General features: G+C 46.9%; 1 protein-coding gene across 4 annotated transcripts in view; it reads right to left on the minus strand.

The window, feature by feature from the left end:
* Window positions 1–4,499: 4,499 nt before the first annotated feature.
* Window positions 4,500–18,822, minus strand: part of LOC135906295 (neurotrimin-like) — a 195,735-nt gene continuing 181,412 nt past the window's right edge. For 3 of the 4 annotated variants that reach the window (XM_065437732.1, XM_065437662.1, XM_065437875.1), the window contains 4 exons: window positions 18,010–18,084; window positions 16,406–16,474; window positions 15,556–15,639; window positions 4,500–7,049 (listed from right to left, as the gene is read on the minus strand). In XM_065437732.1, the coding sequence (XP_065293804.1) occupies window positions 6,928–7,049; window positions 15,556–15,639; window positions 16,406–16,474; window positions 18,010–18,084 (350 nt within the window). In that variant the 3' untranslated portion in view covers window positions 4,500–6,927. The remainder of the gene's footprint in view (window positions 7,050–15,555; window positions 15,640–16,405; window positions 16,475–18,009; window positions 18,085–18,822) is intronic. The other variant, XM_065437809.1, reaches the window with a different exon arrangement.

Below are 18,822 nucleotides of genomic sequence, written 5' to 3' on the forward strand. Positions count from 1 at the left end.
GAGAATCCTCACAAAAACGAGATTGTGCACGACGTGAGAGGGAGACCCCGAGGCGGTTTATTCTTCACGGAGACGGAACAAATCAGCGGTCCGTAACGTTGCTGATAAGAGCGCGCCGATTTTCGTCCGGACGTCCTTTCGTTGCGACCCGCCTTTTATCACAGTCGCTTCTCTGCCGCATCGCCTGTCGGCAAGCCACTTCCCCACCCACCCCCGGCCTCTCTTGCGATCCGCACTGCACCATTTAGCGACTCGGCCGCTCTCGCTCAACCATTTTATTTCCGCCTTATTTTGCACGCGCAACAGGGTTGGAGCGTTGGAGGCAAAGGCACCCGGACCTACGGCTACACCCACGCTTTCTCAACTCTTTCCTTTTTATTTGCCCTTTACTACGCGTCCGTACAGAGCTCGCGACGTCGTTCAATCCCGCTTGCGTGCTCGGAGCAACTGACCCAGAGCTAAACGTCTCTACCCGGTGGGCGGCGATCAACTCGACCCTGACACTTGGGCGACGGGAAACGCCGAAATCTCCGCTGCGCGAGCGTTCTCGTCACTCGCCGCCAACTCGCTCCCTCGCCCGGTTCCCCTGTTCACTTCCTACAACTTTGTGCGCAAGTCGACTGAGAGATGTTAGCGGAGATCCTGCGTATGAGGTTTTTTTCTCGTCTTCTTTCTTTTTTGGTCTGTCGTCGTTCTTCGTGGGCTTAGCGGATGAATTGCCAACTTTAACCTGCGTGATAAGAGCTTCAGCTAGTTTTGACTGACGTCACTGCAAAGATGTTTATTTTAAAAGATATTTGAAGTCATGAACTGCAAAAGAAAAGAAAAACCGTTTCGCGGTGTGTTTACGTGTAACCACCAATCCCTGCCGCACAGTCTTATTATTGGTGAGAAATGCAGGCTATAATCCATGTCTTCGAAAATCAAAAGGGCGGCTGCTTGAGCTGGTTGGTGAAACATTCTTTAGACAAGTAAAAAATCATTTTTAGGGCTCAAAACGTCGAAGGAAGGAATAAGGCGACAACACAGAGTGCACTGTCCAGTCTTCTTCGTTCCACGTTTTCCGCTCTAAATAAAATTTTACCTTGTATAAAGAACAAAAAAGGCAGATCTTGCAGCAGACCTTGCATATATAACGTTGGAGCAACCCCCGCTAGCACTTCGCACGCTACAAAGGCGCTATTAGTGATCCTCTGGAACACTGACCTGAACCAGACGCTCTAAATGATCGTTACTTTGTGTGCCTGTGGTTTTTACTTGTCCGTGTTGTGTGCGTGCGAACGCGTATGCGCGGGTCATTTCATTCATCACCTTTGTCATCTGAAGAGGCGTGCCAGGCGTATGACTAGGCTAGCGTCTCCAGCGCACATTGAAAAATTTCTCTCTCTCCGTGAAGCGATAACACAAAAGCGAGAGCGAAAGAAGAACAAGCTCCTTCTTTAAGCATTTGTATTATTTATATTCTCCTGCCTGCGATATCATCAAGGAAGCATAATTAACTTTTGAACGGACTGTTTGACAGTCCGTTCAGCTATACATTAAGCTTACCGTTTACCACCCGAAGTTGAAATCTCAACGGCACCACAGTATCCCTGTCATGGATGTCTTGTTCGGAAACTGGGCGATGCGTAAAGTAGTTCAACGATTCTTTGTGTGTCAGTGAGGCACACTGCGTCTTCAGACGTTTAATATAGCTCGGACGGCCCGTGTGCCCGTTTTGCGTCCGCTGTGTAACTGTCATCATGGAACATGTGTCTTGGCGTCTTTCACATATTTTGCATCTGGAGTAGATGTCAGGCATGGGTCCCCGAGGTTAACCCTTTCTAGTTTCAATAAAGCCGTCGTCTATCTCTTTGAACAGTCGAGTGTATTGGCAAAGTACGTCTCACTATGTGAGCTGTGCTACAGCAGACATTATTTATTTATTTATTTATTTATTTGTTTATTTATTTATTTATTCATTTATTCATTTATTTATTTATTAGGGTCCCCATGGAACACCCAGGAAATTAGAGAGGCCGTTGTGGCGGCTACGCACGTGTCACCTTATTGCGCCTACCATGACCGGGAATCGAACGCACGAGCTTTGGTTCAGCAGCAGAACGAGTCACTGCAGCGAGTGCAAAATGCGTTGCCATCGATTTCGATCTGGCTTAACACCTTGAAATAAATTCAGCTGCGGGAGTATTGCAGCTTTGTAGCACCTGGCAATTCTTCTTATGGAAGCCGGAGCGACAGCTGACCACTGTGAACAACTTGTAAAAGGAACAGGCCAGATAGGAATGTAAGAAAATGACGTCATGGGGTCATGTGCGGGCACCTTGTTTTTCAGGTAGGCGGACTTACAGAGGATTTAGTTATAAGGCGGTTTCATTGAGCTGTTCTTAGTAAAGCTGTATTTTTTCAAGCACATGCTATACGAAAGAATGCAAAAGATTAGAAGTGCATATATTTTTAGAGACATACATAAAAGAGGCAAAAACTATATTAGGAATAATTTTTCTTTAAGAATTACTGTCTGCAGCATGAATACAGAATCAGAAATGTGCGAAGCACTTACTTATTTGGGATAATTCGCAAATTGTATTCCCATGCTCAATATATTATTGTAAATTGTAATTTACTCATTCACTACCAACTAAGCATGTTTTCTGCGTGTTCGATCTTGATCGACATAGTGGAGGAGCTCTTATTCGTTTGTTCGCTGGAAGCCACTCATATTATGACTAACACATTCTTTATTATTGTTTTCTTACGTCATCTGACAACAAGAATAATATTATAGCAGTACTAGGTAAGAGTACGCGGACATCTCCCGCCGCGCACAGTTGGGCCTTTATTTTCCCGTCCCCCAGTGTAGGCTCTCCAACAAGACACATTTCTGGTTAACATTCCTGCCTTTTCTCTTTCTTTCCTCCTCCTCCTCCCCAAGTATATTCAGCACAGTTCTTACACTGGAACCGTTCGCAAGCGCCAACGCCCACTATTCATGCTGTTGGTAGAAAAAGATTTTAGCAGAATAGTAGAATAGATGAGCGTGTCGATAGCCTGGAACTCCTCATTTGAGTAAGGTGAAAGTGAGAGGGACATGACAGTTTAAATTGCTATAAGCTAAATGAAACATACGCAAATTGTCCGATACGCGGACATATTAGCGAAGGTCAACGGTAAACAATGGTGAAGAGTACTTGCGTACAACAACCTTTGTGAATTTGAGCGAGAGAGAGAGAGAGAGAGAGAGTGAGAAGGGAATAATACGTTTATTAATAAATGAAACGTTGAGCTATCCACGGCAGAAAGACAGGCAACAGCACTCAGCATTCTCAGTCGTTGCGTACCTTCCCTGTGCTGTCCGACGCACCCCCTGACTAACAATACTACCTATAACCTGAGCCATCTAATGACAACCAGCATACTGAACAAGGCATGTCCAATGGCCAAGGATAATGCGAAAAAAAGAAGCTTATCACGACCTCTACACTCGTTTTCATATTAGCACTTTATTAACGTGAAGGGAGAATTCACTTTCTGTGACGCAGTGAACTACAACTTGTAGGTCCTCCTTAGTGTATCTTATACTAACACGGAAACTACGTCGACTTACGCAGTGTACATGGTTCTGGTTGCGAGAAAGATATAGTGATAGAAATACAAATTTCGCAAGGAAGGTGGGGGCGTTAGCCTGGTTGCTGACCTGGCGTTCTGCTCAAGGTATTGGGTAAGGGTTGCGGCGTACACAGTGATCACGCAAAAACATATGCAGTTCCTACACGCGCATACACACAAACTGAAGCTATTTCCGAAAGTGAAAGAAAAGGAAAGACCGAGAGGTTAACCAAACTGCACCAGGTGTGCTACCTGACACTGAGGGAGGGAGAAGAGGGGGAAAACGGAAATGGAAAGGGAAAATAAACGAGAGCGACAACAAAAGATACGTGCGCGCAAACAACCTTCACCTCGCGATCAAGGACAGTCACCTATGATGAAAGACAGACTTTGGTTGCTGTTTTATAAGCCGACTGGACGACAAAGCGTTCACAGAATAAAATATATTAGCACTGTTGGCTCGACCGTCACCCGCACAGAACGCCACCAAAGCATTGCTGCCCTTTTTTAAATAGCTATTCACAAAGATTCGTTAATGCCTCTAGGTCTTAAGAAAATCGAAAGTGTTACGTAGGACTCTGCATGCGTGGTGCATCCCCACTCGCCGAGAATGCACTGCAACTATAAGCTCGAGTCTGGCTGCACCACGTTAACCAGGTGAAACCTGGTTAATGTTCCTGCCTTTCATTCTCTCTCTCTCTCGCTGCAAGTGTAGCTCGGCCTTTAGAGATTGTACCTCCGGCAAGTAATAGCAGCAGTCACATGCCAGCACGTCGTACGACCTCCGGAGAGAGATGTGCAACAGCACTTGCAACATTTTCCTTGCTGTGTATCGCGTTGATCGTGAAGATGTTTTTTGTTCGTTGAATGACGTAGACACGGGATTGTTGAGCTCCACGGACTGTACAACTTTATTTCTTCGAAAGCTCGTTTTTGTCACCCAAGCAGTAAATACAGAGACGCTGCTTGTCAGTAAGTCGAGTGAGCAGAAACAAAGAAAAGCAACACAGCACAAGAAAGTGACTTTGTAATGGAAAGAGGGCACGGTATACATAATGTCAGTGTACCGTTTTATGACGCCGACAGCATTGTCCACGCGCCAATATTTGTCACGAGGAAATTTTATCGCAGTAAAACATATGAAACCTCGATAGACAGAGAGAAATCAACTTCACTACATACATATATACAAAAGCACGCAATATACTCGTGGCTCACTGAGTGAACGAAAACTAAGCAGTAGCTCTAGCAGTAATAAGAGCTAACTTTGATAATTTAACAAAGAAAAAATATTTATCTGCAACAAAATACAAGTGTAGTGGCCTCAAACCCGGCATCATATACAAGGTTAATGCGTTTAGCTTCAGAGAGCCCGCTGAGCAGTCAATTATTTAACACCGCGTTTAAAGGTTGATCGTACGGTATGCGGTATATTATTAGCAGCGGAGGACGTAGATGTCTACAACTGCTAGCAATGACGTAATTCAGTCATGTAATGGCGTAATTTTGCAGCACGCAGAAGCCCAGGCTCGCTGAAGCTAAAATGCATTGTACGTACGCCGTACTACAGAAATGCTACGTGGCCCTTCACTAGTGCGTTTAAAAGTACCACCGCCATTAAAGACGAGAACGTCAGCAGTCTCGCCTCCATCGAATCACACACACACGCACAAAAAACCGTTCGCACGATGTGTCGTAACCAAAATAGTGCATTCAACTCATGTGGCATCTATAAAACTACACAAAAGAAAACACGAACCCATCAGAGCAGTTAAAGCAAAGCTGCTGTCACAGCCTTCCGAGGAAATACAGCGTTTGTCAAAATTTCTGGAGCCGCTCCGCATCTAAGGAGACCAGCTGCAGGACCCTGGGGCAGGGTTTCTGCAGCACGTCTCGCAGTGCGAAGCTCAGTAAAGCAAGGAACACAGCCTCCGTGAATCCCTCGTCCTTTGAAACGAGAACAGTTCCACAAGGGTCCTGCGTACGCGAGTTTACGAGGAGGCTGGCCATGGATGCAGCGGATTCTGAACTTTTGACAAAGACTGCACGTGCTTAGAGAGCGCAAGCAGCCCATTCCTACCCGCTTTAATGGTAAAACACACGGTCACACGAAACTCGAGAGCTGCTGCTGTGAGACGTTTACTCTGGATAGTTACCCGTATGTCCAGAAAGCATAGGTCCTACGTCTGTCGAACTTTATCGATATAAAGCGGACTGTGATCAGCGGACAGGAGATGCTGATAAAGGGAAGTTTAAAGTCCAAACTTGATGAACCTGCTGCTTCCCACTTATCAACGTGACTTTAATGCATGGTAACAGCAAAGACGTCACTCTTTCAACCTTGATTTTTTTTAGCTCATCTCGACAGCTTCCAACAGGAGGGTTTGAAAATTATTACGTGCGGGCTCCAACAATCAGATTTCAGTGCACCAAATTCTGGCCCCTTTGTGTCATGTTTATACTATATTTTATAATATTGCCATATTATGAAGACGCCAAAGCATCTAAATGTATATATGAGAATCAAACATATCGCCTAAGTCACCTTCTCTACACAGCGATCGCAACGCTGTAGTTTCACTCTGACACTTTGTTTTCATAAGTGCATGGGCACCGATGGTTTCTGACTCCAACCGCTCTAAAATAATACAGCAGCAGCTCTCGAGTTCAAACACTTTGCAACTTGCTAAACTGCGACAACATTCTGTTAAGCGTTCACCATTATCAAGCAATTCAGCTACAACTTGCTTGGGTTCTTCTCCTTTGAGTTGGCATCTGTTGGCACGTCGTTTCCTTTTCTTTTTTTTCTTTTTTTTTTGACAGAAACAGGGAGCAAGTAGGGGTAGGAGGAGGAAGAGGAGGAGGAGGACAAGTTGGGAGTAGGTGGCTCAGGTGTGCCCGCAGGTTACCCGAGCAGACGTCATCGTTGTCTGCTTCGGTGTTTTGGCGCTGAAGCTGTTACTCTTACAACCACTGCGGATCGGCCCGAAGCATCTTCCCATGACGCACGACGGCTGTTGGGATCTGAGAAGCACCGAAGGACCATTGTCACCATGCACTAAGCGTCCATCAGTTCTTTCGTGAGAGGTCGCACGTTTAACGGTGATGGCTTGTGACATTCTTTTTTCCTTCTGTTCTTTTCTTTTCCCGGGCCAAGCAGATGGCGGGGACGAACAGAAAGATGCGATTCTTAGCAATGTGTTCATCTTTCAATTTCTTTCTTTCTTTTTTTTTCATTTTTGTCCACGTTGGCTGCGCGCAGGGTCTGGAAGCAGTACACGCGTAGTTCCCAATTGCAGCGGTCCTCGGAGGAAGCAGTGATCAGACGCCGCACATGCGAAGCAGCAAAGCGCTAACTGCGGCCAGGACCACGACTGAAGACGCGATGCCAGTCTGCGGAGCCAGGTTGTGACCGGACGATGGTCGCGTACTGTCCTTGTCTGCTGCATGAACAGGAGAACAAAAAAGAACGGTTAGTGTCAAGCTGTTGGGCACAACTTTGGTCTGCGTGATAGGAACAATCAATGATACGGCGGGCCATTAAAAAAATCAAAGAAAAACAACAGAAATATTTGCTTGAAACTGCGACCTAAACATCCTGCGGTAGTAATTTCAGCTCTGTTTTGCACACGGTGACGATGGCGTACGTGCTCTTACGCATCAATCGGCTATTTAAACACACCTTCACGAACTTGCGCGAAGTAAGGCGTCGATACTACACGAATTAGTAAAGTCTCTGTGCTTGCGACGGTGCAATATTGCAGCACTATCTTTACTGCATTCGGCGAATGATGGTGGTTGCTTCCGAGAGTTCGATGCACATCTTTGTGCGCGCGTCCATGTCAAAAGAACATATGACGCACAAGAAGCTTCAGACAGAAGAGGCTTCCCGAATCAGTTCAAACACAAAGTGCCACTCGCTGTCCTAATACAAAAAAGCAAAAGAAATATTTGCCTCGTAGAAAAGCTAATGTGTGGACCGCAAAAGTTTATCTGATGTCAAGCAATTAGGAGGAGAATGTGATTTTTAAAAGAATCTGTCGCGTACGTCAAGCATCCTATGCCGTAATGGAAGAAAGAAGCGGCCTTTCTAAAGGGCGCCGGAATTTCGTCTTTAGGAGATCGAAGTTAGAGAAACGCGCAATACGCTCAAAATCGTTAATTCGAAAACTGTCAGCGCTCTTAATTGGATGCCGAGTTTCAGAGATGTTCACGTGAGCTCCTAATGATCCTCCATAATCAGGGCACATATTCGCAATAAAAGGTCGTACGCTGAAACTTTTTTTTGTAATAGCAGATGCCAAACAATCGTGATGTTTAACCAGGCCGGATGCCGAGCTAGTTTATTCAAGGTATACAGTAAAGTTACAAGAGCTAAAATAAAAGGACACAGACGAGACTGAACAACACATGCGCTCACTAACAACTGACACCTCTCAGGAAGAGATGAAATGAAGAAACGAGAACTCGAGGTCTGTAGATGCGCGATGCAAACGTCACGGAGGTGCTCAGAACGAAACACTTTCCGCCAGTACTTCATCAGATGTAAGGACCTTTTCTACTCAACGTTTCGACGAAGTGTCTTCTTGGCAGAACACTTGTTTCTGTGCTCTGTGAATTTTGGTGAAATCTTCGCCTTTCGAGGGGCTTCGCCTCCCCGTCTTGCGGCCATGGACGTGGAGCCTACCAGAGACCCGCCTGGCCAGAAGTCATCATGGCCGTCAACCGCAAGGAAGCGAGTTGGCTCCCCCAGTGACACCGAAGACACCGAGCTGTACTCTATGTCGAAAGGCGACTCATCCGACGACGGCTTCATACCCGTCCGGAGTAAGAGGGCGAAGAGAAAGATCCTCGACACAGCGCCGTCGACTCCTGCGAGTACAACGACTATGAAGTCAAGGCCTGCGCGCTGGCCACACGTCATCATCCTTATGCCGGAAGAACCCTCCAGCAACCTACGATTGCTGAAAAGGCAGACCCTATCCATTTTTCTGGAATCTGCGGTGCCCGATCAAATTAAAGACATAATAAATCCACGCATGAATATACTCGCCATAGACGTGTACAACGCGAGTGCGCTTGGAAAACTTCCAAGAAATCACGGTGCTAGGCGGAATCAAAATGCGCCCCTTTATCCCGGTCGACGATACATCCATAGCCGGTGTAATTTACATTTACATTGCCATTCCCAATGGGGACCTACTTCGCCTCATCAAACCGGCAAACGAGAGCACAATTATTATGCGGATGCGCCGCATTGGGAATACGCGCTGCGTAAAAGTAATCTTGAAGGGGGATTGTATACCATCCCACGTTAAAGTCGGACATTTCCAACATCCAGTTCAATTATTCATCCAGAAGCCGCTTGAATGCCATCAGTGTTTCAGGCTAGGACACGTCAAGAGCGTGTGTACCAACTCGCTACTGTGTCCCCGTTGCGCTGAAATTGATGCAGCAACTGTAGAGGCCCTCACGCGGCCTCGTCGAAAGAGTATCCCCGCATGAAGAAGAAGCCCGCGGTCCTGAAGCAAATGGCCAGAGACAATTCGGCCCACAGGAAGGCAGCCGAAGTAGTCCGGCGTCGGCGTCGACGTCGGTAATATCGTACGTCTTCAAAGAAGGCGCATGCGCGAAGTGATAGTACCCACTCCACTGCGGCTCCACTTAATCCCGCTGCGAAAGGGTCTACCACTTCCACGAAGGAAGCAGATAAGACTCTTTCTTTAGAGGAATAGCCTACGCTACCGACCCGCTCCCTTGCTAAGGATCCTCAGAAGGTCGTGGCCCCACCGAAGCCTTCTCCGGCCATGGATGATTCCCCTAAAACAGATCGTCAAGTCATCTCGGTGCTACGTTCCCTGATAGAAGACATCCGAGCGATTTTAGTGGACATGGGGACAACGTCTGCTCGAAGCGCACTTAAAGTGCTGGACGCCTTAAGCCCAGTACTTGAATCCCTCCAGTAGAAAGATGGCTAACCATATCCCATCCTTCCGAAAAGAAGTCAAGGCAGCGTTCGTCATCCAATGGAACGCCAGAGGGCTAAAATCACGCCTTTCAGATTTTCGTCAGTTTGTGTACACCAATCTGTTTCCACTCATCGTCGTTTGTGAACCCAACTTGTCGAAACCAATCAGACTGTCAGGGTACGAAGTTATCACCTCTTCAACATATGGTGCATGCAGCAAAATTATCGTTTTTGTTCGTCGCGAACTCACCTATGTTTTGCAACAAATTTCGCCGCACGATGGCAATCAATATATAGGCATCACAGTTAAAAGGAAGAAACTCTTGTTTACTCTCAGAGGCGTGTATATATCGCTTTCAATCAATTTTGATACTAAAAGACTAGCGGATATCTTGAGTGTTTGTCCCGCCCCATGCGTCATCATAGGAGATTTCAATGCACACCATCCAGCATAGGGAAGTAGAGGACAAATGCAAGAGGACGAAGATTAGCAAGCATCGCTTACAACTATGGCCTTACTCTCCTGAGCGATGGTAGCCGCACCTTTCTTCGAGGCGTGAGATACGGCAGCTGCCTCGACCTTGCTTTCGTCTCCAACTCTCTTCCCAGATGTGTGAAGTGGTTTCCAGATATTGAAACACATGGGAGTGTTCACATTCCCACCTATCTAAGGATCAAAGGCTTGTTGGCTAGATCTGGTCCACGGAATACCATTCGGATGACTCAATGGGTCAACTTCAAATCTGATATGGAAGATGCCTGCCGCGAGGGCCTACCCTCTGGGTTAGAGCAAACAATTAAAGATACGATGCAAAACTCCACTCGCATGATGACGATCTCTTCCACGCAAAACGACTTCGACATGGAGTTAGAGCGACTTCGAGCACTTCGTCGCCGGGCGGAAAGTCGACATCGGCTTACAGAATCAATCCATGACCTTAGGGCAGCCAGGAGAATGCTAAAGAAGATTCAGCATCGTATGGATAGGTTAGCGTCGGAACGTTGGACAACGTTTTGCGAGACACTAGACACCGCAAGCCACTGTCTCACACTTGGAAAACGGTGCAAGGTCTGCGTTGCCTTCCGCAGCAGCGTTTTCCATTCAAGGCGCTCGCGTTTTTCCAAGGGCGGCAAGACATCGATGTCGCACAAGACTTCTGCGCGCGGATCGCAGACCAAGCGACTTGTCCAGATCCTCCAGCCCGAGGCGACGTCCCCCATTCCCGTGAATGCCCCATGGACCTTCCATTTACAATGGATGAGCTCGAGGCGGCACTAGCTCTCTGCTGGCGCTCTTCTTCTCCGGGTCCAGATGGTATATCATACCGAGCCTTGTGCTATCCCGGAGAATCCGCACGGATAGAATTGTTGGGTCCTTACAACTCCTCATGGCAGGAGGGAAATGTTCCTCCCGAACGGAAAGTAAGCCGCCTGGTGCCACTCTTGAAGCAGGGCAAATCCCCACTAGAGCTCACCTCTTACCGCCCAATAGCGCTCGCCATCTGTGTAGGAAAGATAATGGAACTGATCATCCTTGGCCGCCTGGAATGGTACCTTGAACACTACAAGATTTATCCGAATTCCATGGCTGGTTTCCGACGTGCCGGCTCTTCGATCGACAATGTAGTTGATCTGGTTCCATGTGTCCAGCACGAAAAGTCCCGCAACCGTTTGTCTGCAGCCTTATTCTCAGATGTGTAAGGCGCATACGATAGCGTATTACATGAGGCCATTCTCGACGCTCTTGCTACGGTTGGCCGAGGAGATCAAGTCTTTTTGAGGATTGCAAGTTACCTATCTGCAAGATCATTCTATGTGTTAACTAACGATGGCCCAACTACGCGACGCTATACCATCAGGGGCGTTACACAAGGCGGTGCTCTTAGCCCGACGCTATTCAACCTCATTTTTGTCGGACTTGCTGAATACTTGCCAACTACCATCAAAATTTCAATATACGCTGAGGACATCTGTGTCTGGACTTCGGCATATACACGTCCTCAGAAACGTGCGAGGCTTCAAACAGCGGCAACTTTGACAGCTAGCTACTTGTGTAAACATTGTCTCAGCATATCACCAGAAAAATGCGCACTAGTGGCATTTACTCGCAAACCAATGACGCCTTATGTCATCTCAATCAATGGGCGGACCATTTCTTATGTCAGAACTCATAGATTTCTTAGCGTAATTATTGACCGAGGCCTCTGTTGGAGCCCGCACGTGGCCTACATGAAACGGCGCCTGACAGCAACTTCCGAGTTGTTTAAATACTTGACAAGAAAGACGTGGGGGATGCCAGTAGACGCGATACTGAAACTCTACAGAAATCTCTTTCTCGGTTTTTTAAGATATAGTCTACCTGTACTGAACAACACCTGCAAGAAAAATATTCGGGTTCGGCAGGCAGCACAAACTCAAGCACTCGGAGTTTGCCTTGGTTTGCCAAGGCGCACGTCAACAGATGCAACTATTGCGATTGCTCGGGACCATCCAATGCGAACTCACATTACGGTGGAAGCCCCGAGAACGCACATCAGACATTTTGCACGTGCCCCCTATCACCACGTTGCAACACTACCTTCAGACAGGTATCAAGCACCATTCTGTAAAACTATCGTCAAGTACAACGACAAGCTTCCCTCGGGCTTCACCGCTGCATCTAAACCATCGATACCCCCTTGGTGTCTTATCAGCCCTACAGACCAGCTCAGTGTACCATAAATTGGGAAAAAGTCTGAGCTGTCGTCGCCTGTGCTGAAACAACTGCCCCTGCTTCGACCCAATATTGTCATCTAGCCAAACATGGGCACGACCTTGCCGCTGCCCCATTGCGTAGGCAAATGCGCATTCCTTCTGTCTACAGCCTTTCCCCTTCCCCCAACGGCGAGTAGCAGGTCAGAACATTGATTCAGGCCGACCTCTCAGCTTTTCTATCATAATAAATACCTCTCTCTCTCTCTCTCTCTCTCTCTCTCTCTCTCTCTCTCTCTTAGGGTACCCCTCAAGGTATGTTCCTGCGTTCTGCTCCATGTTTTTCTTTGTTATGTCGTCTTACTTTCAATTTCCGAAGCAGGATTTCGGCTACTGCCACCAAAGTAAATTCAGGGTACTCAGCCCTCCATAGCCTTTACAACTCACTGCTAAAACTAGTTTCAGCGCAATGGTCACATGACTTTCGTACCACTGATTACAAACAAAAGGACGCAACTGCTCTGTCCACTGTCTTAAAATGGGATTAACAGAAAGTTAGTAAGTCCTTACGCGCGCGAAGATGGTCCATCCAGCACATGCGACTCTCCTTTAATGTTACTATAAAGTATGATGTTACATATAACATTAATGAAAGGAACAGCACTTACGACTACAGTTACGAATGAAATGTGAATACTGCCCCAGTTCCTCAGAGCTTCTACTATTGTGAGCAATATGAGCGGGAACACAGGAGCGCGTGTAAGATAGCCTCGAACCCTGCTATGGGCGATACGTTGCAGCCGCCGTCGGAAACAAAGTGGAGAGGAGGACGCTGTTCTAATAAGTGTCAGCACTCCCACGATGCGTCTCTGTATACAAAGTGCGGAACTTCGCATCACCAGCGCACATTGATAAAGCTGTTTTATATTGCAGTTACTGATAACTTTGTGCACCGAAGCGTGGCCAATAGCCGCATTGTTTTGAAGCATTAACATTCGAGAGGTACTTCCGTGGGAAATCTGTCCGTCTATCTGGAACACGTGACACGATGCGCTCCGTAATATATACATCAGCTCTTATGGGGGTATATCTGAAGATACCTTACGCTAAACGCGGGAACCGGCGCCTAAAAGATGCGCTCAAAAAAGAAAAGCAAAAAACACGACTGAAAATAAAATGACTCGCTCGAAGTTACTGTGCACTAAACCGTCTTATCGGCTGTCTGCGACCAGTGAAATGCCGTAAGCTGCCGTTTTCGACAAACGCAGGCGCCGTGGGAGTGGCAATAGTTAGCGGAAGAGCGTCCCCTTTTCTCATCTGTTTTCCACACCGCCATCCGCGTATCGCTCTAACTCGGTTTCTAGGCTATTTGCCACGCGTTCGCGTATTTCCACGCATATTGCTCACGATAGTAAGTAAAACTGAGCTGCCGCCCTTTATAAGTGCTTGACCTCTCGACTGTCCTTAGTGCACAACTTTCTTTTTTCGTTTGTAAAAAGAAATGCGGGTTCTAAAGATGAACATTGGAAGGCTAACGTTGCAGTCTAGGCTGTTCGCCGCAGAGTAAAATGATAAACATTACGCCATACATGACCATTCATGGATGTGCCAAATAGAACATCGAAAAGACGGCCATAGGTTGCGACTGTAGTTACACTGGGCGCGATTCACATTTCCTGTGATGCATCGGACAGGACAGTTTCGTGGAAGCATGGCGCACGATGGGACCGCTTCACGACAACGTACTCAAGGAAGGCTCACTTTCGTTTAATCTACCGTTACCAAAACGCGGATCACCAAGATTTCGACACAGGTCCATCAGTGTATTTCAATCGCGTCTAAACGCGCCCGCCGTCGCAGCCACGGGATCGAACGGATGACCAAAGTTTTATTTATTTGAGGGACACGACGTCTGAAAGCAGCCCAGAGGCTCAGAGACGTTGTACTGCTGAAAGCTACGGAATAAGTTTTTTTTTTATTACCGGTAGTTATTTATCGTGTACACGTATATCTCGATGCGAGAGTGTTTCTGCAACTCGTACACGATTAGAATGGGGCGTCGTGGTCGGGAATCGACCCCGCAACTTCGTACTCAGCAGCAGAACTCCGTGACCATTGAGCAACCGCGGAGGTTAACGAAAAAAGAAAAAAAAAACGAAGGCCAAGCGCTCAAGCAGGACTCGCTTTATTCAGTTAATTTGCAGTAGATAGAGGTGTGAACTCCTCCCCCCCCCTCCAAAAAAAAATATTGCACTGGTGTCGAAACGCGCCGGTTGTCAAAGCCGGTGATCGAACCGGTGACCTCGACCTTACCGCACACACTCTGTGCTACATAAGCGCACGACCGATCGCTTCTTCGCGGTGGACGAGAATGGCGGGAAAAGGGTTCGTGTAAGAGAACGCCGGCCGATGTGCAACACGGGGGTAGTGGGGGGGGAGGGGGGGGGGGCAAAGGGCCTCTCCCGTTATACGAGCGGCCGTAAATGAGCGCACTGTAGAGGACGGCGACGACGGGCACGATGGGCGCCCATTCCGGCAAATTGCAGCGTCGGCCCGCTTGTCGAGCGATGTCGCCGCCATAGCGGACGACTACGACGAGGGGGGTGGCCTATCCTATATACACGGGCTGGCCATTTATTCCGAAGAAGAGGCACGTCGCTTGGTCGCATGTAAATGCGCGCACGAGGGCTTGACCGCGCTGGCGCATTGTGCGGAGCACACATAGCCATAAGACGTCCCTGCTGTCGCGGCTTCATAAAACACGTATATGCACGCCAACGATGACGGGCTGTGTCGATGGTCCGGGGCCGGTGCTCTAAAAATGGTATATGCTCGAATCTTCGCAGGCCGAGAGAAACCGAGCGAAAAAAAAAGAAATGCAAGACAGCCAAAAATGAAAATGAAGAACAGACAGCTGTGAATGTATTGGGCTTACGCTGTGCGATTTCAGCACGATTTTATCTGGCGCTTTCGCGGGCTAATAATTTTCGTCCGTGATTTGAAGCCTCTGTTTATTCTCCCGGTTTCTTTATCTTCCTTCGTTTAAAAGAAAATGGATTTAATGATTATTTGGAAGTACTCGAATAATTGAACCCTGGTAAGCCAGAACAGCCGAATAGCGAGGTGGGCAAGACATATTTCGTCGCTTGACGCTAGAAATAAACTTATTGTTGTGCCTGCAGCGTGGGGTATCAAGAAGTATTACGGACTCGGGGGCCACTGATAACTTAAGACGAGAGAGAGAAAAAAACAACTCCAAACAATAAACTAATAGGCTCTAGAAAACTTACCTGATCTCTCGTAGTCCTGGTTGAAGTTGGGAGAAGGGTAACCCTGAGTGCCTTCTTCTTCAGTAGAGTACTCTCCTCTGCGCCCTAGACCAATTTTTAGAAATTCATATTTCATAATCAGTTCGCTCGCTTTATTGGCAATCTGATAATTGTAATGTGTACTTCCTGCTACGCTGCATCTGATAATGACGTTATTTACACAACTGTTACAATAAAGAAAGATATTCGACGAAATCCAAAAGTTTCTGTGGCAGACGTTTCTTTCGTTTATTTGGCAACTTGTATGAGCTATTACTGAGCCAGACGATGATTCTCATCGCCTAGGGCTTCTCAATTTTCTAGCAAGAAAAGTTATTAGTTTGTTGAATTATTGTCAGTTGACTAAGTTGGATAAGTGAATTGACTTATTCATTAAGCTTATCTAGCTTTTCATTAATGCAGCAGCCATACATAATGACACTTTTTGTACTTATGTTACGGATTATTCCTGAGCTTAATAGTGAGTGTTACTGCGAATGAGCCACCTAACAAAACGAAACGCTGCATTACTTTTGCTCGGTACATGCAAGGGTCACTTAATTACCTGTAACTCGTTTTTTCACTTGTTACAACTGTTACCTATTAAATCTCTGATGTCACTTTATTTTATTTTTATTTTTAATTTTTTGAAATTTTGATTGCCTAAGTTCTTCACTTTCATGTATGCAGTGCAAACTGCATTCGTAAGTGAGATCTCCTAAAGAAAATTGCTTTAACTATGGTCAGGAAACCTTAATAAGGTGTCGCACTGAATTAGTAATACTCCAATGCAAAAAGAAAACCCCCCGAGAAAAGCTTTCGGTATACGCACCTTCTTTGAGCAGAGCATTGGAAGCGTGCGTTCCCAAGTGGTGCCGGGGCCCATTGGATTGCTGAGTTGCTGAAAAGATACGAAGGAGCGTATATACATATAAAGGGCCTCTCGCGCTGGAGTGTTATGAGGTCCTCGTAGCTTCAAGTTTACAACAAGAAGGTCATTTGGTAAAATGAAAATGAGATAAACTTCCAACACCAACTCATCGAGCCGGCACATTAAAGTGATGGCTGTAAAAATTTGGATTTTCTTTCACCATCTAGATGGACAATATTGCGCTCTGTTCGGAAGAGGGCCACTCAGCTAATGCGATCTTTCCTTTGATTTCTTTCTTCTTTTTTTTTCCGAGTACACCGCCACCCAGTGTCCACGTTGCAGAACGTCTGCTTTGTATCGAATTAGGTATTGATGAAATTTACTCGTTGAGCTGTATACAACTACATCCCCGAGAACTCGGTGACGCTGCTTTAAAAAGCTTCGATCGACCGTCTGACAAAGAGTAAGATTGATGTGGTCGCTTCCCCACAGGACCTTATGATTTCTTTTCCTTTTTCTTTCTTTTTTTTCCGTTTCACAAGCGAGTTGCGTTTCCGTTGCCAAGATAGCGAGGAAAAAAAGAGATGCGACGTCTTTCTTCACGAATTCACTCGTTCAGATAATTTGCGAGTCCATTATCTGAAATAGTGGCTGTCCTTGAAAATATATGCCACGCGAGAGGACGCATACACGTTCGGGTTCTGATGCATTGGTCTTAATCCCCTGTCTTGGCGGTTATTTTTAAATATTTTGCTGTCGTCTGCGCAAAACGTTGTCGTTGGACATTGCAGAGAGGAGCTTAAGTAAATGTAAGGAGGTTAAGTAGAAGAATCCGGCTTGCCCGCCTGCTGGAAGAGCGTAGCAAATTCAATTCAAGGGTGTCGCAGCTATCACAAGGCTTCTCCCGCTGCGACTCAATATTATTGTGTCACTTGTGGTTTGGAACAGCAAATGATCATTAGTTCCTCGCTAGGATGGATGGCACATTTTCACGCGACATTTGCGGTTGTGAGCACAGTCTATCGATAATGCGCTCTTCGTCTGTCCCCGATACGATGACCGGCACTTTCTAGACCTCACTACCTTAGAATACTGAATTCAGGCTTGTCCTCAGGGCCAAAGGTCTTTGGACCATGGTCAAATAAGCTGCAAGATCAGAAAGCGACATGTTCATTGCTGCTGTTCCTGTTTTCGACAGATCTCAGCGACCGACTGTACTCTCGATATGTACCACCGAATGAACGCAAATACCGTGTTCGTTTTTTCTTCCTTTCTTTCTTTTCATCACTTAGCCCTCTCGTCCCTGTTTAGGGTAGCAAGTCAGAATCGTGTCTTATTGAACTCCCTGGCATGCCTTCCATGTTCTGTCTCTCTGTCCCTTTCTCTTTAAGGGACGGTTGTGCCACCCTGAATAGAAGCAACCCAACTTTTATGTGCCGCATTCTTGGCAGGGAAAAAGGATTGAGGAACTTAAAGGCGAAGAAAGGCAAGGGGACGCTTTTTTTGACACTACACAATACGAGTTCTCATCTTGAAATCACGTGCACAAAAGAATACAATCTTACAGGTTGACTCCCAGTGTTTCCTGACTTGGAACTCCCTGGAGGAGGCGACGGTCGATGACGTCGGCCGGGGTATTTCTGCGAGGATGTTGAACGTCGTGTGAAATTAAAGGAAAACCGATACCCAACGCATAACGTGTCATCCGTGAAAGCGCAAGAAATACTGCACCGAAATATGAAGCGAACGCTCAAGGTCTGCTCTTCTTTTTCTTTTCATCGAGAAGTAACGACTTAAAGCACCTCCATCCAAATATCCATCAAACATAATTTTCTGTAAAAAGGTTCAAACACTGCGAGTTACCATAGCCGCGTACAACTTAAAAAGGCAGGTGAGGCTCCGGCCAGATGACCGAAGCGCGGCAAATGATTGCCTCCGCGACTAAGAAAATAGTCCCGCTGACGCGACTCGGCCCAGTTCAAAGAGCGGGCTGCAATGTTTTCCGTAGGCGGAGTCACCGGCCGTCCGGCGTCCGGCCGATGACGTCAGTCTAGAGTGCGCGCCCATTGGAGGAGGCGCGTGTGCATCCACCTTTGAGGGCCAAATGCCGCTGTCTTCTATAGTTGTATCCGGCTATAGCGATCTGCGGTTTTTAAGTACCATCTCTTTGTACACGAGTACGGCCCGGACATTAGGCTCAAGCTGAAAATTACATACGCCACCGCACAACAAAATATTGCAGCGAACCTGTTAGCCTCTTGGCGGTCTGCATTTTTCGTGTCCGCGTCCGTTAGCCAAAATGTAGGCCGATCCCAGTGGCAGTACAGGGCCAGGAGCAGGAGCTCCTGGCCCCGCACTTCCTGTAGGAGCCCTGGCTC

Source organism: Dermacentor albipictus, chromosome 1 (assembly GCF_038994185.2).
Source record: "Dermacentor albipictus isolate Rhodes 1998 colony chromosome 1, USDA_Dalb.pri_finalv2, whole genome shotgun sequence".
Lineage (NCBI taxonomy): Eukaryota > Metazoa > Arthropoda > Arachnida > Ixodida > Ixodidae > Dermacentor > Dermacentor albipictus.